General features: G+C 40.2%; 1 protein-coding gene and 1 pseudogene across 1 annotated transcript in view; both read left to right on the forward strand.

The window, feature by feature from the left end:
* Positions 1 to 26,692, forward strand: part of LOC130846158 (complement C5-like) — a 91,527-nt gene that overhangs the window by 53,389 nt on the left and 11,446 nt on the right. The window contains exons 24-33 of the mRNA XM_057724211.1: positions 3,233 to 3,445; positions 3,913 to 3,988; positions 6,996 to 7,155; positions 8,734 to 8,829; positions 10,166 to 10,337; positions 12,127 to 12,332; positions 13,725 to 13,877; positions 14,703 to 14,768; positions 16,020 to 16,101; positions 22,722 to 22,770. Of these exons, the coding sequence (XP_057580194.1) occupies positions 3,233 to 3,445; positions 3,913 to 3,988; positions 6,996 to 7,155; positions 8,734 to 8,829; positions 10,166 to 10,337; positions 12,127 to 12,332; positions 13,725 to 13,877; positions 14,703 to 14,768; positions 16,020 to 16,101; positions 22,722 to 22,770 (1,273 nt within the window). The remainder of the gene's footprint in view (positions 1 to 3,232; positions 3,446 to 3,912; positions 3,989 to 6,995; positions 7,156 to 8,733; positions 8,830 to 10,165; positions 10,338 to 12,126; positions 12,333 to 13,724; positions 13,878 to 14,702; positions 14,769 to 16,019; positions 16,102 to 22,721; positions 22,771 to 26,692) is intronic.
* LOC130847492 (U2 spliceosomal RNA) lies at positions 6,258 to 6,371 on the forward strand (annotated as a pseudogene).

Genomic DNA, 26,692 nt, shown 5'->3' on the forward strand with positions numbered 1-26,692 from the left:
GTGTTAACTCTTCTCGAAATGTTTGATAGAATTCGCCTGTGAATCCATCTGGTCCTGGGCTTTTGTGTGTTGGGAGATTTTTAATCACTGCCTCAATTTCTGTACTTGTGATTGGTCTGTTCATGGTTTCTATTTCTTCCTGGTTCAGTCTTGGAAGATTGTATTTTTCTAAGAATGTATCCATTTCTTCCAGGTTATCCAATTGATTGGCATATAGTTGCTTGTAGTAGTCTCTCATGATGTTTTGTATTTCTGAGGTGTCCGTTGTGACTTCTCCTTTTTCATTTCTAATTCTGTTGATTTGCATCTTCTCCCTTTTTTTCTTGATGAGTCTGGCTAATGGTTTATCAATTTTGTTAATCTTCTCAAAGAACCAGCTTTTAGTTTTATTTATTTTTCTTATGGTTTCTTTCCTTTCTTTTTCATTTATTTCTGCTCTGATCTTTACGATTTCTTTCCTTCTGCTCACTTTGGGGTTTCTTTGTTCTTCTTTCTCTAGTTGTTTGAGGTGTAAGGTTAGGTTGTTTATTCGATATTTTTCTTGTTTCTTAAGGTAGGACTGTATTGCTATAAACTTCCCTCTTAGAACTGCTTTTGCTGCGTCCCATAGGTTTTGGGTTGTTGTGTTTTCGTTGTCATTTGTTTCTAGATACTTTTTGATTTCCTCTTTGATTTCTGTAGTGATTCCTTGGTTGTTTAATAGTGAATTGTTTAGCCTCCATGTGTTTGTATTTTTTGCAGTTTTTTTCCTGTAATTGATATCTAGTCTCATGGCGTTGTGGTCTGAGAAGATGCTTGATATGATTTCAATTTTCTTGAATTTGCTGAGGTTTGATTTGTGACCCAAGATGTGATCTATCCTGGAAAATGTTCCGTGTGCACTTGAGAAGAAAGTGTAGTCTGTTGTTTTTGGATGGAATGTCCTATAAATATCAATTAAGTCGAGATGGTCTAATGTGTCATTTAAAGCTTGTGTGTCTTTATTTATTTTCTGTTTGGATGATCTGTCCATTGATGTAAGTGGGGTGTTCAAGTCTCCCACTATAATTGTGTTACTGTCGATGTCCCCTTTTATAGCTGTTAGCATTTGCCTTATGTATTGAGGTGCTCCTATATTGGGGGCATAGATATTTACCATTGTGATATGTTCTTCTTGGATGGATCCCTTGATCATTATGTAGTGCCCTTCCTTGTCTCTTTTAATAGTCTTTACTTTCAAGTTTAATTTGTCTGATATGAGTATTGCTACTCCAGCTTTCTTTTGACTTCCATTTGCATGGAATATCTTTTTCCATCCCTTCACTTTCAGTCTATACGTATCCCTTGGTCTGAAGTGGGTTTCTTGTAGGCAGCATATAGAAGGGTCTTGTTTTTGTATCCATTCAGCCAGTCTGTGTCTTTTGGTTGGAGCATTTAATCCATTGACATTTAAAGTGATTATTGACATGTGTGTTCCAATGACCATTTTCTTAATTGTTTTGGGTTTGTATTTGTAGGTGTTTTCCTTTTCTTGTGTTTCCTACTTAGAGAAGTTCCTTTAGCACTTGTTGTAAGGCTGGTTTGGTGGTGCTGAATTCTCTTAACTTTTGCTTGTCTGGAAAGCTTTTGATTTCTCCCTCAAATCTGAATGAGATTCTTGCTGGGTAAAGTATTCTTGGCTGTAGGTTTCTCTCTTTCAGGACTTTCAGTATATCCTGCCATTCCCTTCTGGCCTGCAGAGTTTCTGTAGAAAGGTCAGCTGTTATCCTGATGGGTTTTCCCTTATATGTTGTTTGTTGCTTTTCCCTTGCTGCTTTTAATATTTTTTCTTTGTGTTGAATTGTCGTTAGTTTGATTAATATGTGTCTTGGTGTATTTCTCCTTGGGTTTATTCTGTATGGGACTCTCTGTGCTTCTTGGACTTGGTGAATTATTTCCTTTCCCATGTTGGGGAAGTTTTCCACTATAACCTCTTCAAATATTTTCTCAGACCCTTTCTTGTTTTCTTCTTCTTCTGGTATGCCTATAATTCGAATGTTGGTACGTTTAAGGTTATCACTGAGGTCTCTGAGGCTGTCTTCTAGTCTTTTTATTTTTTTATCTTTTTCCTGCTCTGTGGCGTTTATTTCTTCCATTCTATCTTCCAACTCACTTATTCGTTCTTCTGCCTCAGTCATTCTGCTGGTTAGAGCATCTAGAGTATTTTTAATTTCAGTTATTTTGTTATCCATTGCTGTTTGTTTTTCTGAGTTCTTATGAACTGTTTCTTGTACTTTCTCTAATTTGTTATCGAGATTTTGTATCATTTTTACTATCATTACTCTAAATTCTTTTTCAGGCATTTTTCCTATTTCCTCCTCATTTATTTGGTCTTGTGGGTTTTTTTCCTGCTCCTTTGCCTGCATGGTGTTTCTTTGTTTCCTCATGGTTGTCCAAGCTTTTGGGGTTGCTTGTCCTGGTGATAGAGGTGTTTATAGAAGACTGTCCAAGCCTCAGACTAATGTCCAAGTATTGGATTAGACGAATATTCAGTCGGCTATGTCAGGTTCTCCGCAGCCCTTTCCGGTGTCCGAGGCCGTCTGCTGGTGTTCAGCTGGTTCTCTGTGGGAATGACTGCGTCCTTCCGTGCATTCCCAATGCATCTGTGGAGAGGGATGCACTCCACGTCTCTCTACTTCGCCGCCATCTTTTTCTCTCCCTGACTACATTTTTATCTCAGATAAAACCTTGGAATCACAGAATGTTAATACTGGAAAGGATCTTTTTAATCATGTCCAGCTCTGTTGTTGGATATATAATAACAGAGGCTAAGAAACATAAGAAAGTGGTTTTCCCAGGGTCTCATGATGAGTTACAGACAAAGCCTTCAGAGCACTCAGTGTTCACAATTCAGACTCTGCTTTGCTTTGTGGAAGCGACTGATTCATAGGGTTTACAATATCTAAAGCTATCAGGTTGAATGACAACTAGTTTGCTGTCCTCTGTGCTGTAATATGCCCACTGTATTACACCACCTTACCCCCATATTACAGTGGTACATTTAAGCCTGCTTTTGGTGTTTCTTTTAAATACATCTTTCTAATCAATTTTTTTTTCCTTTCTCCAGTTCTGAGAAGTAATTCAACTGCCTAGATAAAAAAGGAAAGCATAGAGATGGCTGCTTTTATCTCCATTTAAAATATACTGTTACTCAGAAGTTCAAAAACTTGATTGTATCTATTTTGATTTGTGTGTGTGTGCTTGTTTGTTTCAGGACTGCTTTTAGGGGAGGTCATGTCTGCAGTTCTGAGTCAGGAAGGCATTGATATCCTTACCCACCTCCCCAAAGGGAATGCAGAGGCGGAACTGATGAGCCTTGTCCCAGTATTCTATGTTTTTCACTACCTGGAAGCAGGAAATAATTGGAACATTTTTCCTGCTAACTCATTAACTCAAAAACAGAACTTGAGGAAAAAATTAAAAGAAGGTAAGAAAAAAATTGTTTCATATGTTGTACATTAAAATCTTGTGATTTTTAAACTAATAGTTTAATTAAACTAATATTTAAGTTATGAATTATACAAAAGCTTAGCTGTAAAAGCACTTCAGCCAGAAAAAAAAATCATGAGGTGGACTCTATTACACAAATAAATACTGTTTGCTGGAGCGTTTTGGCTTAACTTACTAAAATGCCTGGATGAGAGACAAGACACCTGCATTCCAAACTCTACAGAGCACTTCCTTCCTTCTTGAATGAGCTCAGAATGTTCTACTTGATAATTCCCAATTCAAGCGATTCATATACTTCCTTTGAGAAGTTCAATGTTGGCCACAGAGCATGTGCTCGCTGCCCAACCCCAAAGGAAGTTTACCATTCCCAGGGGCTAATAAAGCGCTCTTTGAGTGGAAATGGGGGTCACTGAAGCACTGTGTTCTTTTCCTGGTGCCTCTTAGGGATGGTGAGCATCATGTCCTTCAGAAATGCTGACTATTCCTATAGCATGTGGAAGGGTGGAATTGCTAGCACTTGGTAAGTGGAAAATTTTGGCTTGCATTTTCATATAGTAGTTAAATAACTAAAGAATAACAACCTTAACAGAAACTCCATTTATCTTATTACTCAGGCTAAAAAGCGCAGTCATTTTTCACTGTCCTCTTTCTCTTACAAGCCACATCTGATCTAGCAAATACTTTTGGCCGCACCTCCAAAATATATCCTAAACTTGACTACTTCTCACTAACCCCAACGTACCACCCTGGTCCAAGCCATTCTCATCTCTTACCTGGATTATGACACTAGCCCCCTCTGGTCCTTCAGCTTCATTGCCCCTCTTCAGTCTATACTCAACACAACAGCCAGAGGGACTCTGTTAAAACATGTTAGGTCACGCCCCACAGAACCATTCAGGAGCTTCCCATCTTACCCAGGGTAAAAAACCAAACTTCTTATTGTGATCTACAAGTCCCTACATGGCCTAGCCCCACCTCACCTCTCCAACCACATCCCCTACTACTCTCTTTCACTCCACTCGAGCCCCATTGGCCTTCTTGCTGTTCCTCAAACATGCCAGCCGTGCTTCCACCTCAGGGCCTTTGCACTGACTACTCCCTCTTCCCCCTCTTCCTGAGGTATCTGCATGGCTGACTCTCCTACCTCCTTCAAGTCTTTACCAAAAGTCACCTTCTCAATGAGGCCTCTGTCGATCATTCTATCTAAAATTGCACCCCATTCCCATCCCAACACTTCATGTTCTTCTCCCCAGCTTTCCTTTACTCTTTAGAATTTATTGCCAGCATTCTTACTTATCACACTTATTGTCTGTCTCACCACTAGAATGTAAGCTCTACCTGGGCAGTTTCAAGCATTCCTAGTGCCTGGTATATACCTGGCATATAGTGGGTGCTCAATAAGTACTTAATCAATGAAGCATAATAACTTTCAAAATTCTGATTATTTGAGGGAAAGACAGTCTGAATTAATAAATCCATATGGCAACTTATTTTCAAAAAATACTGTCATGTTTTGACAAAATATTTACTAAAGACACTGTGACAGGTGCTTTGTAGGTTCTACTATATGAAACACTTTTAAGGGGTTTACAATCTAGAATAATTGTCTTTTAGATTATGCCCTTTAACTATTGAGAGTCCCCAGGATTTTATCCTTGACCCTTATTTTCTAGACGCTCTCCTTGTGCAGTCTCATCTTTGCCCATGACTTCCATAATTCCTGTGCAGATGATTCTCGAATCAACGCCTCAAGGCCTATCCTCTTTCCTAAGTTCCAGATCCACATGTATAGGGGCCTGGGAGCCAAAAGCCCTTCAAACATACTCCAGGCCAAATTCACTCTTTGCTTCCTCTGTTCCCTAATCAGTGCACAGCAATACTCTGTATTTTGTCCTCTGCTGACCAAGTTTGACTCCTCCCTTTCCTTTTGGCTCTATATCTAATCAGTCACCAAGTTTAACAGATTGTACCTTAGAAGTGGAGCTGACCCTGCATGGGTGGCACATTTTAAAAGACACACAGGCTCCTGGAGAATGGCAGCCAGAGATAACACCCAGAATGCAGGGAGTGGGAGTCAATGCAGACTGGAAACCACCACAGCAGGAGCTGGAAACTAAGCGCCTGGAAAACAGAAATTCCCTTGAGAAGATGCAATAGCCTCTCAGGAAATCCCCAGAGCCTCTCAAGATTCTGGGCAAGACTGAGTGGATAATGTTCAGCCAGAAACATAGAAATGCTTGGACCCAACCACCCTAGACCCAACTCCATGAGTTCCTTGGGATATATATATGTATATATATATACACACACACACATAGAAGAAAATGGCCAATACCTGAATACTTTCCAAAAAAACCTTTTTTTTTTTTAGAAATATAGGGAACATACAAAAAGTACAAAGAATAATATTCCTTTAAAAAATGAAAAGAAAAACAAAATTTTAAAGTGAGGGAGACAGTCAAGTAGCCTGAGTCTCAAGGGCTTCTGCCTCCTTGGCTGCTGAGTGAAGGAATCGGAGGGGAGGAAACAAGGCATAAGGGACACATGGGGTCATAAAGTGGATCCCCTCTGATACTCTTTGAGAGACACTAGTAGAGACTGAACTTGCTTTTTGACTAAGTAATCATAATAATTAACACTTCCTTGGGAGGTGGTGAGTTCTGCGTCAATTGCATGGCTCAAGGGTAAGCAAGATGAACACTCCCATGGATGCTGGGGAAGGGAATTCAGACCTCGGAGGGCAGTTTAGATCAGATAGCTTGTACAAATTGTATAATCTAGAATTTTATATCGCTTCCTGGCCTTTTGGCTAAGATCAAGTGTAGAATTTTATGATTTTGCTCCTTCATATCTCATGTTCATGAGTCAGTGCTACAACACAAAACTATTTGTTTTGACACTATTGTCTTTAACTTTAGAGAATAATTTTTTTATCATTGGGCATCAATTTTCAGCTTGTGTGCAGGCTAACAATGTTGCAGTCACAGAAGATGTGCGGCTCACATTTGATTGTTTTTGGAGATCTTCCTGAAATCTTCCCTGCCCTTGTGAATGGTAACAACCTACTTTGGAATTGTGTGTTTTAAAATGTTATCTTCTTTTCAAGAATAAACACAGGCTTCCTAGGTGGCTCAGTGGTTGAGAATCCACCTGCCAATGCAGGGGACACGGGTTTGATCCCTGCTCCAGGAAGATCCCACATGCCACAGAGCAACTAAGCCCATGCGCCACAACTATTGAGCCTGCGCTTTAGAGCCTGTGAGCCACAACTATTGAGCCCATGTGCTGCAACTACTGAAGCCCACACGCCTAGAGCCTGTGCTCCACAACGAAGAGTAGCCCCCACTCACTGCAACTAAAAAGAAAGCCCACGCACAGCAAAAAAGACCAACACAGCCAATAAAATAAATTAATTTAAAAAAAACCTTTAAAAAAAATAAACACAGTATGAGCTAAAACATACTTCAAGTTGAAAGCCAAAAGGGATTCGATGTCTAAATGTTTATTTATCTGATTTTGTCTCAAAGGTTAACAGCTTTTGCTTTAAGAGTACTTGGACAAGTAAGTAAATATGTAGATCAGAACCAAAATTCAATTTGTAATTCTTTATTGTGGCTGGTCGAGAATTGTCAACTAGAAAATGGATCATTCAAGGAAAATTCCAACTATCAACCAATAAAATTACAGGTAAGGAAACCAAATGCACAGGTGAGCAATAGTGTTATTTACAAGTTTGAATTGTGTTCTCATCCGTTTTAGAAGAATGAAAAAGAGAGGGGAAAATATATGCAATCCTGCAAGAAACTTCTCTTGCGTACAGGCAAAGAATTTGAAAGGTCTTCTCATTCTGCTCTTCAGACAATTCAGGAAAGTTCAGAAGAGTGAGACCTTGGACATCTGGTGTAACAGGCATTAGTGGGTCACAGGGCACAAGTGCTAGTGATCTCAGGGTAAAATGTGCTAATTTGTCCACGTGCACTTGGTATGCAATCTGCACTTGAACTTCAGAGCCTTCTTATAAGTCAAGACTGCAAGATGTTGTTGTGAAAGATGGAAGGGATCCTATTTATACTCTGTTAGAAAGGGGATTAGAGTCAGTTTATTAAAAAATACAACAAAGTGTTGTTTGAGATTGGAATCCACTTAAATGCTTGAATTACAAAATCTCTCCAAAATACTGCTACAACATCTTCTATTCCTAGAATGTATTTTTTAGGATCCAACAGCTTTTATTTATTTATTTATTTTGCCTGCCCCAAACCAATCCCTTTCATATCAGACACAAGTGGCCTGCCTGGCGACAGGGGTCCCATAATTATGACCAATTAGGACTCCCACAAGAAATGGGGGCAACTGACATCATCTAGGTGCTATTTGAAGAGTAAAATACTACAATTTTTTTTTAAGATCCCACCCATCCATCCATCTATTCGTATCCATTCAACAGCCATTCACTGAGCACCTAAAACATGCAAGGGCCTATTTGGGGCACATGTGGGAGGAAGAGTGGGAAGGATGTACCAGAGAGTATCCCTGTCACAGAGGAGCTCACACACTGATAGGGAAAGTGGGATATAAATACTAATAACTCTAATCAATATGTAAGTGTGTGTGTTCATTTATTTATTCAATAAATATGTGTTGAATGTGTACAAAGTGCTACCTGGTAGGGACATAACAATGAACAAAACAGGTGTGGTCACTGAGGCCATGGAGGTTACAGTCTCGCAGAGAAGCCAGACATTAAGTGATTTCAAGTGTGTGACTCATGTTAAGAAAAGGGAAATACAGTTTCTTCGAAAGCGGGAGCGCTAACCTAGATTGAGGGAGTTGAGGAAATGAGTTGACCAGGTTTCTGGGAGCTAGGTAGGAGGGAGGCAGGCAAAGTGTTCCTGGGGAGCAAACAGCATGCCTAACAGGCATTATCTTGAAGTAGAGAGAGGGTTGTTCGTTCAAAGAGCTGGAGCCGAGAAGTCTAGGGGGTGAGTGGCACAAAATAAAGCTGGAGAGGAAAGTAAAGGTCACTTCTGGAAGGTCTTAGAAGCATTGCATTGGAGCATCACTGCCCTAAGAGGAGAAAATGTGGGAGAACAGAGGCAGAAGAGTGCTTCGCAGAGGAGGTGGCATGTTAACAGGGTCTTGAAGGATAGGGTGAACTTTCACAAGGGAGAGAGGAAGAATAGGCCCAAAGTGGAGATTAGAGCCAGGTCATTTCACTTTAAAGACACCAGTTCACTCTCCTTTTTAAACACTGCTTATTTTTAGGGTACCTTGCCTATTGAAGCCCGAGAGAAGACCTTATATCTTACAGCCTTTGCTGTGATTGGAATCAGAAAGGCCTTTGATATATGCCCTCTGGAGGTAAGAGTTTTCTTTCGTCAACACCCAAGGTCTTTTTCTGTACCATATTCTTGGGGGGACTGGGGTTGGGGGGGGCTTGAAAATAACTTTAACTCCAGAAGTTAAGGATTTCAGAACTATGATAGATACTAGAGAACATCTAGCCCAACCCACTCGTTGACAGTTTAGAAAACTGAGGCCTGTAGGAAAAGTGCATTTAATTGTCCCGTGTCACAGGCTACTGAATGGTAGAGCTTTGATTAGAACAGATAACTTCTGACTGTGATGAGAAAACAACCCCATGTCCCCGGCTTCCTACTCTTAGCTCGGCTAAATCTTATGCCGTGTACGTGACTGTTCTATAACCTGGAACACAGAGTGCTGAAGTACTCCGTACCAGAGAACTGCGGCGGGAACCTCGTACCACGTGTGCTGCCTTGGGTTGTGCTGTTTCATTAGCTCGGAAGCTGAAGGGAGAAAGGAGAGGATCCACTTAAGTGAATCAACATAGACAATTCCAAAGCTTAATAGAAATGAGACCCTGATCCAGGAAGTAAATTAGACATGTCCTTCAAACCGGCAGACAGAACCAAGATGGAAAAACCCAAGGGGATTGCTAGGACTCGAACCACAATACAAAATAATTTTTCAGTTTAGTTCAAGAGAGTTGTTTTGTGTGTGTGTGTGTATGTGTGTGTGTGTATTCAGCGAGACAAAATAATCAACAAGGAGCGGTTGGCAGTGCCTGGTGGTGCGTGAGTGAGAGACAGGTGGTGCTGGGAAAGAAGGTGCCTGGCAAGGTGTCAGCAGTGTCACACCATGCTGCCTCCTCGTCCACTTCTCCAAAATAACTATTGTAGTTGTCTCAGGACAACGTCATAGAGACTGTTTTCCCAGGAATCCTTAGGATCAAAAAGTACCTTGACAGCTTGGTTCTTTTTTCTGCTGCTGATGGTTTTAGTTAGTAAAACTCCTTTTGAAAATGTGAATCTGTTTCAGCTATGCTGGGGGGAATGGAGAAAGCCATGTCTATACTTGGTGTGTCTTCTTCCTGGAGGCCACATCTGACATGGGAAGCAGAAACTCAGTGGAAAATCCTCTGCTGAGAAAGGGAGGGTTCAGAAGCAAAAACTTAACCCAATTTGGACAATCTCATTTTTCACTTTCCAGGTTACACTCTGCTCCTTCTCCCAGAAGGATTTGCTTCAGGGAGATACCATCCATCTCTATTAGGTCATTTCTCTTTCCACCCTTCATCTTGCCTGCCCCAGGGCGGTGCAACGTGGGGGTAGTTCCCACCAGTTGATAAGTCAATGCTTGACAAAGAAACTTAGGTATCTTCTGCTCTTGTCTCCAGAAAGTCAGCACAGCTGTAACTAAAGCTGACGCCTTTCTGCTTGAAAATACCCTCTCAGCCCGGAGTACTTTAACACTGGCCATTGCTGCTTATGCTCTTTCCCTGGGAGATAAAGCACACCCACGGCTTCGTCCGATTGTCTCAGCCCTGAAGAAGGAAGCTTTGGTTAAAGGTATGACTTGTTCCTGACAGGTATTCGGCAAGCGTCTACTAAACATGTAGCATCTGCTAATTTGGGGAAGGGGCGGCAGCATGCAAAGTGGAGTTAGACACAATCCCTCCCCTCAAGGAACAAATCATCACAATACAATGTAATTTATTTAGTCACTCATTCAGCACGTATTTATTCATTCCTTAATTCAACAAATGTGTATTGAATACCTCCTATGCACCAGGCACTGTTCTAGGCTCTGGAGATAAAACAACAGATGAAAAAAAAAAAAACAATCCAGGCCTTCATGAAACTTACATTCTCGTTAGGGAGAGACAAACACGATAAAAAGCTAAAACATTTTATATACTGAATCAGTTAGTGAAGACTGATATGAAGAAAAATGAAGCAGGGAAGGGAGACAGGGCGAGGGGGTGGGTTGTAATTTTAAACAGGGTGATCAGGCTTAAGGCTCACTGATAAGATGGTATTTGAGTCAAGACCTGAAGGAGGTGAGGAGACAAGCCAGTGGCTCTCTGGAAGGGTGTTTCCTGGTGGAGAAACAGCTTTGCAAATGCCTGAGTTAGGATCATGCCTGGTGCTCCAAGAAAGGCAAGGAGGCCAGTATGTCTGGAGAGGAGTGAGATGAGGGTAAGAAGTGATGTCAGGGAAAGAAAGGGGGAGGGAGTGCCATGTAGGCCCTTGGAGGTCGTTACCGGAGCTGTGCAGGATTCCTGTATACAGCTGTGCAATGTACAAAGCACCAAAGCAAGTGGGCGAATTAAGGCTGAAATCCACCCTGTGCTCTGCTCGCCAAGCCATGCACCCTGGTTTGGATTGGCTCCTACCCGGAGCAAGGAGTGCCTGAGTCTCATTTGCATCAAGTTGCTACGGGGGCCAGTGTGAGCCCCAGAAGATGGCATGACCTGGCTTGTATTGTACCAGGTTGACTACAAAGTACATATTTCATTTTGAAGAGTAAAGATATTGCTTCCTATGGGTCAAGAGTAAAGAAACAGAGAGGAGCAGTGGTCATTGGCCAAAGTGCCTAGACCAGCACCAGCATGGCTGGGCACTTCTGAGCCCTCTCCTGACTGAGGTTTTCTAAAAGTTTAATAACTCTTACATAAGGTTTATCACCATCTACAAGATTTGACTTTTGTCATCTTTTTAAAATGACTGAATCTTAACATATACCTCAAAACCACTCATATAATACTTTTTAAATAACACAAAAGAAATGTCTTGGGTATTATAAGAAATGAATCATAAAATCATAGAATTTAAGAGCTAGAAGGGAACTTAATTCAAATAATGTTTGTGCTGGAAGTATCTTTAAAAACCAAAACTTTCATTACAAATACAGCCTCCAAGAGTGAGGGAAAACATTTTGTCCAAAGTCATGCAAATTAGGTAATTGAGTTGTAAACAGATACATCAAAATATTGGCGGGGGAGGTGATGTGGGAGGGATGGAGTGGGTAGTTGGGGTTAGCAGATGCAAGTTATTATATATAGAATGGATAAACAACAAGGTCCTACTGTATAGCACAAGGAACTATATTCAATATCCTATATTCAATATATATATATTCTTTTTTAGATTATTTTCCATTATAGGTTAAAACAGCCGTGTATTAAGGGATCTTGTTTGTATTGGTCACCTTGAGAAAGTTCTTCTTACAGAAGAGTAAGAAACTTTTGGAAACCAGAGGACCACTACCAGAAGAAACTTCTAGAAACCTGCTCGAATTGTTATGCCAAATTCACACTTTCCATCATATTTACCAGTGTGATTTGTTGATGTTCAGGTAATCCACCCATTTATCGTTTTTGGAAAGATGATCTTCAACAGAAAGACAGTTCTGCACCTAATACTGGTACAGCACGTATGGTGGAAATCACAGCCTATGCCTTACTTACCAGTCTGAGCTTGAAAGACATGAATTATGTTAATCCAATCATCAAATGGCTATCAGAAGAGCAGAGGTATGGAGGTGGCTTTTATTCGACCCAGGTAATGTTTCTCTCTCTTGTTCCATCCTCCTGGAGATATTTTTAGTGCCTCCCGCACCACACATTCCACACGCCTTCATTAAATGAGCACACCAAAGATATGAGTAAATGACTAGAATCAAGGACCCTAATAGATATCTGCATTGACAGCCTTTTATACAGAGGAGGAAGTCAGCCCCAGGAAGTTCATTCAGGGAGTTAGTGGCAGAGCCAAAATCAGAACTCACCTCTCCTGACTCTAAGCCCAGTACTTCCTTTATGATCCTTAATTACCATGAAAGGCTAGGAGGGTTATCGACAATTATATTAAATCCTATGTAAGAGACAGTGGCCTCCATGCAAACAAGGGTACTGATGTTCCCTTCCACAAAACTAAATAAAAAGTGAGAGGAATACTGATGATTAGCATATTTATCTATCTACCAATGTAAACTCATTTGAGTATGTCATTTTACATTATAACTATATGTAGTTGTATAGTGTACATCTACAGTCAAGTTTATCTCAAATGTTAGCATCTTCCCTGTTCCCTGGATGCTTGGACAATGATGGAGTGTATGTGTATATGTATATAGAATTTAGAGCTAGAGAGATCCTTCAGGGTGACATTAATGATCATTTAGTCCAGGGAGGCAAACGGTTTCATAATGGGTACCACTGGAGGCTTGGAGAAAAGAGGGCCACGCTGATTAGCACTGGCTGTGTGGACATGGGCAGAGAGGGTAGCCATGGATTTGCTGTCTCTGATCCAGCCACATTTCCTAATTTTGTAGATGAAGATGAGATCCAGAAAAATTAAGTTCATCCATTTATTCCTTCAAAAAATACTTGCTGAATAGCTACCATGTGTGTACCTACTAAATGTAATGGATGTCAAGAAAGATATACTACTTGCCCCCATGAATCTTACATTGCAGTGGGGGAGGCCAATGATAAACTCTACATAAAAATATTACCAATTGAGATGAATGCTCTAAAGGGCAGAAGGGAAGATCATTAAAACAGAATAATGAGGAGGGAGAGCTTCTTTATGGCTTCACACTGGGAATATTTAAGTTGAGACTTAAGGATGGGAAAGAGATACACAGTCATGCGAGGAGTTGGAGGCATTCTGCAAAGAGCGACTTGCCTGAGGTCACGTGCTCAGGACACGTGGAGAACCCGGATGTGAGGCCACACTGCCTTGCCGTCCCTGCTAACAGCAGCATCCTTACTGGGGGAGGGAGAGATCTTCCTTCCACCTCCACCCGGGGACCCTTAACCAGTTACACTCAGTCAGCTAGAGTTTCATCTCCAGGCAGTGCTGATTCACTTTCTCATAAGAAAGGGTATTTGTAAACGGGGAGTACATAAATAAGCAAACTTATTTTTATGCCTTGCTGATTGTTGATAGGATACAATTAATGCCATCGAAGGACTGACAGAGTATTCACTCCTGGTTAAAAAACTCCAGTTGAATATGGATATCAAAGTTTCTTACAAGCATAAAGGTGACCTCTACCATTATAAGATGACAGAGAAGAATTTCCTTGGGAGACCAGTAGAGGTAAAGAAAGGATTTTTTTTAGAATATTTAACAACTGGATTGGACCTTTGAAGTCACCTGTTACATCCTTCTTTTAAAAATGTAACCATTCACTCCTTAAACATACAATGAGGATAATTACCCACTATGTGCTAAGCAGGGGTGCCTGCTCTGTCCTGGGCACTGGGATCTAAAAGTAAAGCACACAGAACCCTCATACTGTAGAGGAGACAGTCATTTAAACAAACAGTAAAAAATAAGATCTTTGCAAGGAACATGGAAGGATGGGAGGGAAGCCTCCTAAGCCAGGCTGAGAGCTAGGAGGAGTTTGTCAAATGCATCCAGGTGGGCAGGTTAAATCTGGAAGAATCAGAAGGAGTTAGCCAGGTGAAGAAAAGGGAAGAACATTCCAGATATAGAGAACAGCACACACAAAGGTTTGGCAGCAGAGTAAGAGAGAAGACACATTTGGGAATCTACCAGTGGTTCCAACTGACCCTGGTCACACATGCAGACTGTGGCCAAATTGGAAATGGTCCGCAGGTCTCCCCACAACCTGCCCCATGTCCATTGCTGCCACCAGATTTTTAAAGATGAAAACCTTGATGGCTGATGAAAATTTCCCAAAGAAAAAGACACGTTGAAATAACTACGTTCTGTATCGACAGTAGTTGGTATACAGGTGCTAATATATATTTTCCTAATTACCACATTTTAGATTATTTTAAGTTATATTTAAACATACAAATAACTGGAAATAGTTCTTACTGTCCACAGCCTACAAATCTGTGTTTGTGCAAAGTAAATAAGCATGAGAAATAATACTGAATGCAAAAATATTTCCAGGTGCCTCTCAATGATGACCTCATTGTCCTAAGTAGCGGAGAAAACAATGGCTTGGCTACAGTGCATGTGAGTATTTCAGGGAGAGCCGATTTATTTGGGGTTTGGGGTTGTGTGTCAGCTTGTACTAAATAATATAAAAGAAAGTTAGGGACTTTGCCACAAAGCTACAGAAATCTGAGCTTGGGTAACCATGACTAAGGTAAGAGTCATTTATCATTCTTTCTAGCTACCTTGGTAGCTGTCCCCACAATTTCTTTTTGAAAATGGCTTTATTAATCTTTATATGTATGTAGTCTTTGTATTTGTGGAAATTATATATATATATAATTATAGAGAGACAAATAATTTTTATGTGTATATATATACACACACATGTGACGTGTATGTATGTATAAACTCACACGTATATATACATGGATGCTGTGGTTAGTAACATAGTCTCACCTCATTTATTCAGCATTGTTGGGGATTGATGTATATATATAAGGGCTTAAGTTTCTTCTATTTTTAACCAGAGACCACATGGACACACATGAACAGCTTACAAAAACTTATAACTGCCAAATGCCTAAAATAAAATAAACTATGTATTCTGAGCATAAATTAACATTCTATTGATTAGTTAATTGTGTGCTCATTTTTAATACATTTATTCGTTCAAAGACTGTTCATAAGATTGCATGATGGGGCTTCCTAGGTGGCGCAGTGGTTGAGAATCCACCTGCCAATGCAGAGGTCACGGGTTCGATCCCAGCTCCAGGAAGATCCCACATGCCGCGGAGCAGCTAAGCCCGTGTGTCAAAAAAAAAAAAAAAAAGATTGCATGAGGGTGGAGAGGTGGATGGTCCACTTTTCTGTCACTTCTGGTGGCTCTCACTATACCTACTTCTGGCAGCACCCCTGCTCTTACGCACACACCTATAATTTGTTGTTACCACAGTGGTTTGTGGCCTGGAGAAAACCATGCTTCATGACCTTGTGGTGTTCTGTGTAAAATTAGAGTGTACAGGCACAAGGTTGAAAGTCTTAAAAACTTTCCTGTAGGTTGAGGTGCTCAGATTTGACTGTGTGGGATTTGGACCAAGCTTCTGCCTGGACAGAGATCGTTCTTTGCTTACTTTGGGCTTCTCAGCTATGTTTCAAGTTGTGGAGTTTGCTGAAAGTCCAGTTGCTGGGAAAATGGGTCTTTAATGTACACCATTTGCACTGGGTAGTGAAAATACTTCAAGCATCGCATTCCCAGCCACAGCACCACCATAATACCTTTTCCACTCCCCATTTTAAACAGAATCTTCTTGTTTACTTGTCCCAAAACAGGTAAAAACCGTGGTTCACAAAACCAGTACCTCTGAGGAAATTTGCAGCTTCCATTTGAAAATTGAAACCCAGGAAATTGAAGGTAAAACAGCATGATTTACACTATAATTTTGGCTAAGCATGAAGAATGCCAAAGAGCTTTCCTAATTAGGAAAAACATGCTAAATCAAAAAAAAAAAGAAATTCTTATTCAAATTCTTTAACAAGTTGACATCTGAATAAACATAACTGCCATTTATTATAATAGAGGTAACTCAATAATAGTTGGGAATTGATATTAAATAACAATATCTAAGCTAAATGTATCCACTATTGATCCAGAAATTGTTTTGACTAAAAATTGCTTTAAAGAATGTAACTAGCTGTGGGACTTCCCTGCCGGTCCAGTGGTTAAGACCTCACCCTCCAATGCAAGGGGTGCGGGTTTGATCCCTGGTTGGGGAACTAAGATCCCACATGCCTCATAGCCAAAAAACCAAAACATAAAACAGAAGCAATATTGTAACAAATTCAATAAAGACTTTTAAAAATGGTCCACATCAAGAATGTACCCAGCTGTAAAGCCACAGAAGGGTCTAATTTCAGAATCTTGAATTTCTGTTACTTTTGCGTCAGCCTTCCATTCCTGGGCCCTGAATTTCTCTCATCACTCTGTTGGGCTTCCATCCCTTACCCTTTCTGCATCCCAGGGAATCTTTCAAATACACATTTCTCTGCCTCTATCTTCAACTTGGTCTCTCCAGGACTTATGATTCTTTCTTAATGTACCTGTCTTTTTTTCTACTTGTGACCCTCACATCCCTCTTCTGATGGGTTGCTTCTTCCCTCGCAGTCCAGAAGCAAGGCCACTTGTACACCCCAGTTCTCCTTTACCCGTGGCCCTGGGATCAGGGTGTGTGCTGTTCCTTTGCCCTGATAGCTTCTGTTTGTGGCTCAAAGGTCTGTTCCTGCAGTAAATTTCCAACAACCAACAAATCCAGGCTCTTTCCCCCTGCTACCTCCCCCAGACACGTTACCAAACACATATTTATCTTAGATGACTCCTTCCTTAAATTAAAAGTTTTTGGAGAGCAGAGAACTGTTCTTTTTTTTTTTTTTTTTTTATTTTATTATTTTATTTTATTTTTTTGGGGGGTACACCAGGTTCAATCAACTGTTTTTATACACATATCCCCATATTCCCTCCCTTCCTTGACGCCCCCACCTCGATTCCCCCCCACCCTCCCTGCCCCAGTCCTCTAAGGCATCTTCCATCCTCGAGTTGGACTCCCTTTGTTATACAACAACTTCCCACTGACTATTTTACAGTTGGTAGTATATATATGTCTGTACTACTCTCCCGCTTCTTCTCAGTTTCCCCTTCACCCCCCGCCCCCTCCCATACCTCGAGTTCTCCAGTCCATTCCCTGTATCTGCTTCCCTGTTCTTGTCACTGAGTTCATCAGTACCATTTTTAGATTCCGTATATGTGAGTTAGCATACAATATTTTTCTTTCTCTTTCTGACTTACTTCACTCTGTATGACAGATTGTAGTTCTATCCACCTCATTACATATAGCTCCATCTCATCCCTTTTTATAGCTGAGTAATATTCCATTGTATATATATGCCACATCTTCTGTATCCATTCATTTGTTGATGGGCATTTAGGTTGCTTCCATGTCCTGGCTATTGTAAAGAGTGCTGCAATAAACATTATGGTACAAGTTTCTTTTGGGATTATGGTTTTCTTTGGGTATATGCCCAGGAGTGGGATGACTGGATCATATGGTAGTTCTATTTGTAGTTTTTTAAGGAACCTCCAAATTGTTTTCCATAGTGGCTGTACCAACTTACAGTCCCACCAACAGTGCAGGAGAGTTCCCTTTTCTCCACACCCTCTCCAACATTTGTTGTTTCCAGACTTTGTGATGATGGCCATTCTGATTGGTGTGAGGTGATACCTCATTGTGGCTTTGACTTGCATTTCTCTGATGATGAGTGATGTTGAGCATCTTTTCATGTGTTTGTTGGCCATCTGTATGTCTTCTTTGGAGAAATGTCTATTTAGGTCTTCTGCCCATTTGTGGATTGGGTTATTTGCTTTTTTGGTATGAAGCTGCATGAGCTGCTTGTATATTTTGGAGGTTAATCCTTTGTCCGTTGTTTCATAGGCAATTATTTTTTCCCATTCTGAAGGTTGCCTTTTAGTCTTGTTTATGGTTTCCTTTGCTGTGCAAAAGCTTTTAAGTTTCGTGAGGTCCCATTCGTTTATTCTTGATTTTATTTCCATGATTCTAGGAGGTGGGTCAAAAAGGATGTTGCTTTGATGTATGTCAAAGAGTGTTCTGCCTATGTTTTCCTCTAGGAGTTTGATAGTATCTGGCCTTATATGTAGGTCTTTAATCCATTTGGAGTTTATTTTTGTGTATGGTGTTAGGAAGTGTTCTAATTTCATTCTTTTACATGTTGCTGTCCAATTTTCCCAGCACCACTTATTGAAGAGGCTGTCTTTTTTCCATTGTATACTCGTGCCTCCTTTGTCAAAGATAAGGTGCCCATATGTGTTTGGGCTTACTTCTGAGTTCTCTATTCTGTTCCATTGATCTTCCTTTCTATTTTTGTGCCAGTACCATACTGTCTTGATCACTATGGCCTTGTAGTATAGTTTGAAGTCAGGAAGCCTGATTCCACCAACTCCATTTTTCCTTCTCAAGATTGCTTTGGCTATTCGGGGTCTTTTGCGTTTCCATACAAATCGTAAGATTTCTTGCTCTAGTTCTGTGAAAAATGCCATTGGCAATCTGATCGGGATTGCATTAAATCTGTAAATTGCTTTGGGTAGTACAGTCATTTTCACGATGTTGATTCTTCCAATCCAGGAACATGGTATATCCCTCCATCTGTTTATGTCATCTTTGATTTCTTTCATCAACGTCTTAAAGTTTTCTGCATACAGATCTTTTGCCTCCTTAGGCAGGTTTATTCCTAGGTATTTTATTCTTTTGGTTGCAATGGTGAATGGGAGAGTTTCCTTAATTTCTCTTTCTGCTCTTCCGTTGTTAGTGTATAGGAATGCAAGAGATTTCTGTGCATTAATTTTGTATCCTGCTACTTTACTAAACTCATCAATGAGTGCTAGCAGTTTTCTGGTAGAGTCTTTAGGGTTTTCTATATATAGTATCATGTCATCTGCAAAGAGTGATAATTTTACTTCTTCTTTTCCAATTTGGATTCCTTTAATTTCTTTTTCTTCTCTGATTGCTGTGGCTAACACTTCCAAAACTATGTTGAATAACAGTGGTGAGAGTGGACACCCTTGTCTTGTTCCTGTTCTTAGAGGGAATTCTTCCAGTTTTTCTCCATTGAGAACAATGTTGGCTTTTGGTTTGTCATATATGGCTTTTATGATGTTGAGGTAATTTCCTTCTATGCCCATTTTCTGGAGAGCTTTTATCATAAATGGATGTTGAACTTTGTCAAAAGCTTTTTCTGCATCTATTGAAATGATCATATGGTTTTTATCCTTCAATTTGTTGATATGATGTATCACGTTGATTGATTTGCGTATATTGAAGAATCCTTGCATCCCAGGGATAAACCCCACTTGATCGTGGTGTATGATTTTTTTAATGTGCTGTTGCAGTCTGTTAGCTAGTATTTTGTTGAGGATTTTTGCATCTATATTCATCAGTGATATTGGTCTGTAGTTTTCTTTTGTTGTGACATCTTTGCCTGGTTTTGGTATCAGGGTGATGGTAGCCTCATAGAATGAGTTTGGGAGTGCTCCGCCTTCTGCAATATTTTGGAAGAGTTTGAGAAGGATAGGTGTTAACTCTTCTCGAAATGTTTGATAGAATTCGCCTGTGAATCCATCTGGTCCTGGGCTTTTGTGTGTTGGGAGATTTTTAATCACTGCCTCAATTTCTGTACTTGTGATTGGTCTGTTCATGGTTTCTATTTCTTCCTGGTTCAGTCTTGGAAGATTGTATTTTTCTAAGAATGTATCCATTTCTTCCAGGTTATCCAATTGATTGGCATATAGTTGCTTGTAGTAGTCTCTCATGATGTTTTGTATTTCTGAGGTGTCCGTTGTGACTTCTCCTTTTTCATTTCTAATTCTGTTGATTTGCATCTTCTCCCTTTTTTTCTTGATGAGTCTGGCTAATGGTTTATCAATTTTGTTAATCTTCTCAAAGAACCAGCTTTTAGTTTTATTTATTTTTCTTATGGTTTCTTTCCTTTCTTTTTCATTTATTTCTGCTCTGATCTTTACGATTTCTTTCCTTCTGCTCACTTTGGGGTTTCTTTGTTCTTCTTTCTCTAGTTGTTTGAGGTGTAAGGTTAGGTTGTTTATTCGATCATTTTCTTGTTTCTTAAGGTAGGACTGTATTGCTATAAACTTCCCTCTTAGAACTGCTTTTGCTGCGTCCCATAGGTTTTGGGTTGTTGTGTTTTCGTTGTCATTTGTTTCTAGATACTTTTTGATTTCCTCTTTGATTTCTGTAGTGATTCCTTGGTTGTTTAAGAGTGAATTGTTTAGCCTCCATGTGTTTGTATTTTTTGCAGTTTTTTTCCTGTAATTGATATCTAGTCTCATGGCGTTGTGGTCTGAGAAGATGCTTGATATGATTTCAATTTTCTTGAATTTGCTGAGGTTTGATTTGTGACCCAAGATGTGATCTATCCTGGAAAATGTTCCGTGTGCACTTGAGAAGAAAGTGTAGTCTGTCGTTTTTGGATGGAATGTCCTATAAATATCAATTAAGTCGAGATGGTCTAATGTGTCATTTAAAGCTTGTGTGTCTTTATTTATTTTCTGTTTGGATGATCTGTCCATTGATGTAAGTGGGGTGTTCAAGTCTCCCACTATAATTGTGTTACTGTCGATGTCCCCTTTTATAGCTGTTAGCATTTGCCTTATGTATTGAGGTGCTCCTATATTGGGGGCATAGATATTTACCATTGTGATATGTTCTTCTTGGATGGATCCCTTGATCATTATGTAGTGCCCTTCCTTGTCTCTTTTAATAGTCTTTACTTTCAAGTCTAATTTGTCTGATATGAGTATTGCTACTCCAGCTTTCTTTTGACTTCCATTTGCATGGAATATCTTTTTCCATCCCTTCACTTTCAGTCTATATGTATCCCTTGGTCTGAGGTGGGTTTCTTGTAGGCAGCATATAGAAGGGTCTTGTTTTTGTATCCATTCAGCCAGTCTGTGTCTTTTGGTTGGAGCATTTAATCCATTGACATTTAAAGTGATTATTGACATGTGTGTTCCAATGACCATTTTCTTAATTGTTTTGGGTTTGTATTTGTAGGTGTTTTCCTTTTCTTGTGTTTCCTACTTAGAGAAGTTCCTTTAGCACTTGTTGTAAGGCTGGTTTGGTGGTGCTGAATTCTCTTAACTTTTGCTTGTCTGGAAAGCTTTTGATTTCTCCCTCAAATCTGAATGAGATTCTTGCTGGGTAAAGTATTCTTGGCTGTAGGTTTCTCTCTTTCAGGACTTTCAGGATATCCTGCCATTCCCTTCTGGCCTGCAGAGTTTCTGTAGAAAGGTCAGCTGTTATCCTGATGGGTTTTCCCTTATATGTTGTTTGTTGCTTTTCTCTTGCTGCTTTTAATATTTTTTCTTTGTGTTGAATTGTTGTTAGTTTGATTAATATGTGTCTTGGTGTATTTCTCCTTGGGTTTATTCTGTATGGGACTCTCTGTGCTTCTTGGACTTGGTGAATTATTTCCTTTCCCATGTTGGGGAAGTTTTCCACTAGAACCTCTTCAAATATTTTCACAGACCCTTTCTTGTTTTCTTCTTCTTCTGGGATGCCTATAATTCGAATGTTGGTACGTTTAAGGTTATCACTGAGGTCTCTGAGGCTGTCTTCTAGTCTTTTTATTTTTTTATCTTTTTCCTGCTCTGTGGCGTTTATTTCTTCCATTCTATCTTCCAACTCACTTATTCGTTCTTCTGCCTCAGTCATTCTGCTGGTTAGAGCATCTAGAGTATTTTTAATTTCAGTTATTTTGTTATCCATTGCTGTTTGTTTTTCTGAGTTCTTATGAACTGTTTCTTGTACTTTCTCTAATTTGTTATCGAGATTTTGTATCATTTTTACTATCATTACTCTAAATTCTTTTTCAGGCATTTTTCCTATTTCCTCCTCATTTATTTGGTCTTGTGGGTTTTTTTCCTGCTCCTTTGCCTGCATGGTGTTTCTTTGTTTCCTCATGGTTGTCCAAGCTTTTGGGGTTGCTTGTCCTGGTGATAGAGGTGTTTATAGAAGACTGTCCAAGCCTCAGACTAATGTCCAAGTATTGGATTAGACGAATATTCAGTCGGCTATGTCAGGTTCTCCGCAGCCCTTTCCGGTGTCCGAGGCCGTCTGCTGGTGTTCAGCTGGTTCTCTGTGGGAATGACTGTGTCCTTCCGTGCATTCCCAATGCATCTGTGGAGAGGGATGCACTCCACGTCTCTCTACTTCGCCGCCATCTTTTTCTCCTAGAGAACTGTTCTAATGAGGTCAAGACTTCGTGGGATTGTCAGTGGCCACAAATCCCCATTAAAATCATCAAAAGTGCCAACTTCCAAATCACAAACCATGTTTAAGTGTGTTCAGAGACCTGCTCATTAATGACTCTGTTCTGACATGTTGCAAAACAGCTAAAGACGGTTTGCTCTTATTTTTGTTTATTTGCTTGTTTGTTTGTTGTGTGTGCCAGCCTCCAGCTACAGCAGCTCGGAATACAAGCGCATAGTGGCGTGTGCCAGGTGAGCCCGTTTCCACCAAGGGGAGAGTAGATGCCAAGGTCTCACTTCTGCCCAAGCATTATTTTTCTCAACCTTTTTGAATGATAAGAGTGTCTGGAAGATGCAAAATTGTTCACTTATTTAATGTGGAGCATAGCAGGTATTCTTAAATAGCTACTTACTGTACATAACAGCTTGGTTTTGCTCATAGCTTTCCCTCCCATTTTTGGCCTTTTTCTCATCCAAACACTAAAACATGAATTTGTTGTCCAGAAAGGTAGAGATGTGATATATAAGTATTAGGAAAAGAAAGAGCAAAAGATTTTCTCAGAAGCAGATCCCACTCTTTTACTTAGGAAAAGCATGTTCACCCAGCAAAATCCCTGGCCATTATCAGCCAGCCAATGGTTCTCAAATCAGGTTGCACACTGAATTCAGCTGGAGAGATTTTAGAACTATGCAAAACTCTGTCCGGCCTCACGCCTGGAGATTCTTCCAATGGTAGCCAGGGATGAGAACTACAGATGCTGAACCTTTAGCAGACTAACTCTAAAGCCTGAATTGTCCACTGTCTTATTTTCCTACTGTTGCTAGCAACAATTTACCATAGATGTAATGACTTAACCCAAATACATTATTGTATAATTCTGGAGGTCAGAAGTGCTAAAATCAAGGTGTTATTGGGACCACATTCCTTCTGGAGGTGCTAGGGGAGAATCCAGGTCCTTGCCTTTTCCAGATTTGAGGCATTTGCTTTCCTTGATATATGGCCCCTCCCTCCATCTTCAAAGCCAGCAGCACAGCATCTTCCAGTATCTCTTTCTGACTCAGACCCCTGCTTCCATCATCATACCTCCTTCTCTGACTCTCTGGTTTCTTTCCCCTATAAAGACCCCTGTGATTACATTGGGCTCCCCCAGATAATCAAGATCCTTACCCTAAGCACACCTGCAAGTCCCTTTTGCTATGGAAGGTAACAAATTCACAGGTTCAGGGAATTAAGAGACGGACATTTGGGGGGCCATTATTCTGCTTACCAAGTCATCATCCTAAAATGTTTATGAAAATATAGGTTTTTGAAAATAGGGTATATACCTTAGTGATCACCCAGAGAGAATCAGTTAGTGGCAGAGCCAGGACTAGAACTTCTTCCTTCTTTCTACCACTCCTTAGTACCTCGTGTTCTGTTCTATTTCCTTAAATCTTCCTATTCTCAACAACAGTTGGCTGGTATTTTGCTGTTTTTACTTACAACCACATATGATGCAAAGCACTCAGCATGGCTAACTTAGAAATTCCATAGAGTTGTGTCATAGATTGGAGGTGAAAAGGATTTTAGGAATGATATAGTAATCCCCTTATTTTAGAAATAAAGAAAGTGAGGCCCCAAGAGGTGAAGTAACCAGCCAAATTCTCACAGAGTTAGAGGCAGAGCTAGGGCCTCAAACCCCAGACCCTGATGCCCAGTCCAGTTTCTAAACCACCTCCTTCAGTTGGAGTAACCTGAGACCACTGACCTTAAGGAATAGCACACTGTTTCTCACCACCTCCTTCCCAGCATTTCTCAGCCTCATCTGTGGTCTCTGGCCCAATCACTCTCTTCTCAGGATTCCTTTATTAGCTAGCCCACTCAAAATCCCTTCCTTGTCCAGTCTCTGCCCTCTGTTCCCCCTCACACACCCTTCCACACTCCCTAAGGTCCTGTTAAGGTCACCCTTTCCCAGGCAGCTTCCTTCCTGCCATTCCCACTCTTGGGTACCTCTCTTCTGGGGCACAGGGTGTAATCACTGTTTAAACCCATAGCACCTGTCATAGGGAGGTATGCGCAAACTTGTTCTGGGCAAAGGTAGAATCAATGTGTGGGACCTATAGGGAGACACCCCGAGTGGGCGCAAGGGCTCTCTGGTAGTGAAGCTAGACACCTGTGGGGCAGCCTCTGCCATGAAGTACTCATGTGATCTTCAGCAAATCAGCTTGCTTCTCCAGGCCTCTTCTGTAAAGCCAGCATATTGGACTATCCGATCCCAAAGTGCTTTCGAGTAGTTCCACAACTCTGCTATACATTAAAAGGCTCTCATCAAAAACTTATTCATTTGAATTCATTGACAGGAGGCCTAGTTCCAGATTGTTAATATACAAAAGAAAGCAACAGAGATGTAACATTGAGTATTCTATCCTTTGGTTTTTATAAACTGGGAACAGAATGTTCAAAAAACCAGGTGGAACATGTTTTTGGTTCTGTGATGCTAAAGTTAGGTTGGATAAATTCCAAATGTAACTGTGTAGTACTTATTCATGTGAGAAGTTCTTTGCCTGCAAATATACTCTCTCCTGATTAAAAAAATGCCAGCACACAATTTCTACGTTCAGAGGGTCTCTTTTGTGTATTTAGCTTTTTACAACTTCTCTGTTGTATTCATAAGAAAAGAAAAAAGGATTTCATTTCTGTCCTTCTCTTGGAACAAAATGCCTTTGGGAAAGATTGCTGTCTTTGGCAGCAGGCAAAGGGCTTCTTAAAAGGAAGGTTTCTGTTCCACCGTTGAAACAGTCACCATGGCAACCAGTCATCAAGGCTCCAGCAACTTTTCATAGACACTTTCCACTCAGGAGGCCCTTTTCCATCCTGTTGACAGAGTATTTGCATCTGTGAGCCAGCGTTCTCTGCTTCTAGTGACACTCACCCATCCAATCGGGGAGATGCTGGATGTCATATTTCAGTTCCAGGTTGCCTTATATTTTGTTCTAAATTGTTAATTTGGTGAAGAATGGGGTTAAATTTTTATAAGCCAGAAATTTTATAATATTTAAATTTTTATGGCAAATATGACATCTAAACCTTCTAACAGGGTCTGCTTTATGTATGCTCGATAAGATATGATTGCAGAAAAAAGGTCCTTCGCCACTTCACTAATTCAAATAATACCTCCCATTTCACTTATACTTATTCCTTTGGGTGAGATCAGTTCATTTTCCCCTTTATGAAGCTGTCTCCCCAGGCTCTTCCTTTAATTCTGACTGCTCTCCCAAACTCTACTCTCAAATGTCCAGCTAAGATGTGGGAGACCACATCTTAAGATGAGACTAGAATCTAAAACTCAACCTTTGCAGACCCACACTCCAGTCCAGTCCCCACCCCACCAGCCTGCTCCTTTTTTAAGTATTCTAACACTGGTTAATTGTAGCAACAGGCCTCTCTGCCTCTCAAAATGAAGCCTTGGGATTATAAAGATAAATTTAAAACATGAGTTTATACTTCTTCGGAGTTAATTTTACAAATAAGAAAATGAGCTCTAGAAAGGAAAAATAATTTGTGGAAATCCCTCAGCAGAACTGGGATAAAACCCAAATTTCCTAATTCCCCACTTCAATATTCTTTTCTCTCATACCAGAAAAACAAAAACAAGATAAACCAAATCTCCCATTTTATCCCCTTTGCCTTTCTCCTCAGCTTTCCTGCAAGCACAATTCCTAGACAAAGGATAGTCCTTGAAACATTTTTTAAATAAAATATCTACTATGAAAATTTTAGAAAATAGAGAAAATCATGGAAAAGAGATAATCACTTATAACCTCATCATCCAGAGAAAGTAACTGCTAACATTTTAGTGTGTTTCCTTCCAGTCTTTTCCTGAGCATGCTTATTGAGTCTCTTTCCAATATACAATTAATTTTCTTCTTTGAATATTCTCCACTAGAAAAAGAACTAGGATGAGAATCAAGAGACTTATACAGCTCTGAGGTGAACTAGCCATGTCATCTTGAACAAATACCTTAATCTCATCCTCAGTTTCCTCAACTAGCTAATTAGGAGCTTGGACTGAATGGCTTTTATAATCTCTTCCAACTCCAGAATGGTGGTCCATTGAGATTACCGGTCAAGTGAATAAAGAGTTGGAATAGATGACTCTGAGGTCTCTCGCGTCTCTAAAATTCAGAAATTGCA

The sequence above is a fragment of the Hippopotamus amphibius genome, chromosome 2, assembly GCF_030028045.1.
Source record: "Hippopotamus amphibius kiboko isolate mHipAmp2 chromosome 2, mHipAmp2.hap2, whole genome shotgun sequence".
Taxonomy (NCBI): domain Eukaryota; kingdom Metazoa; phylum Chordata; class Mammalia; order Artiodactyla; family Hippopotamidae; genus Hippopotamus; species Hippopotamus amphibius.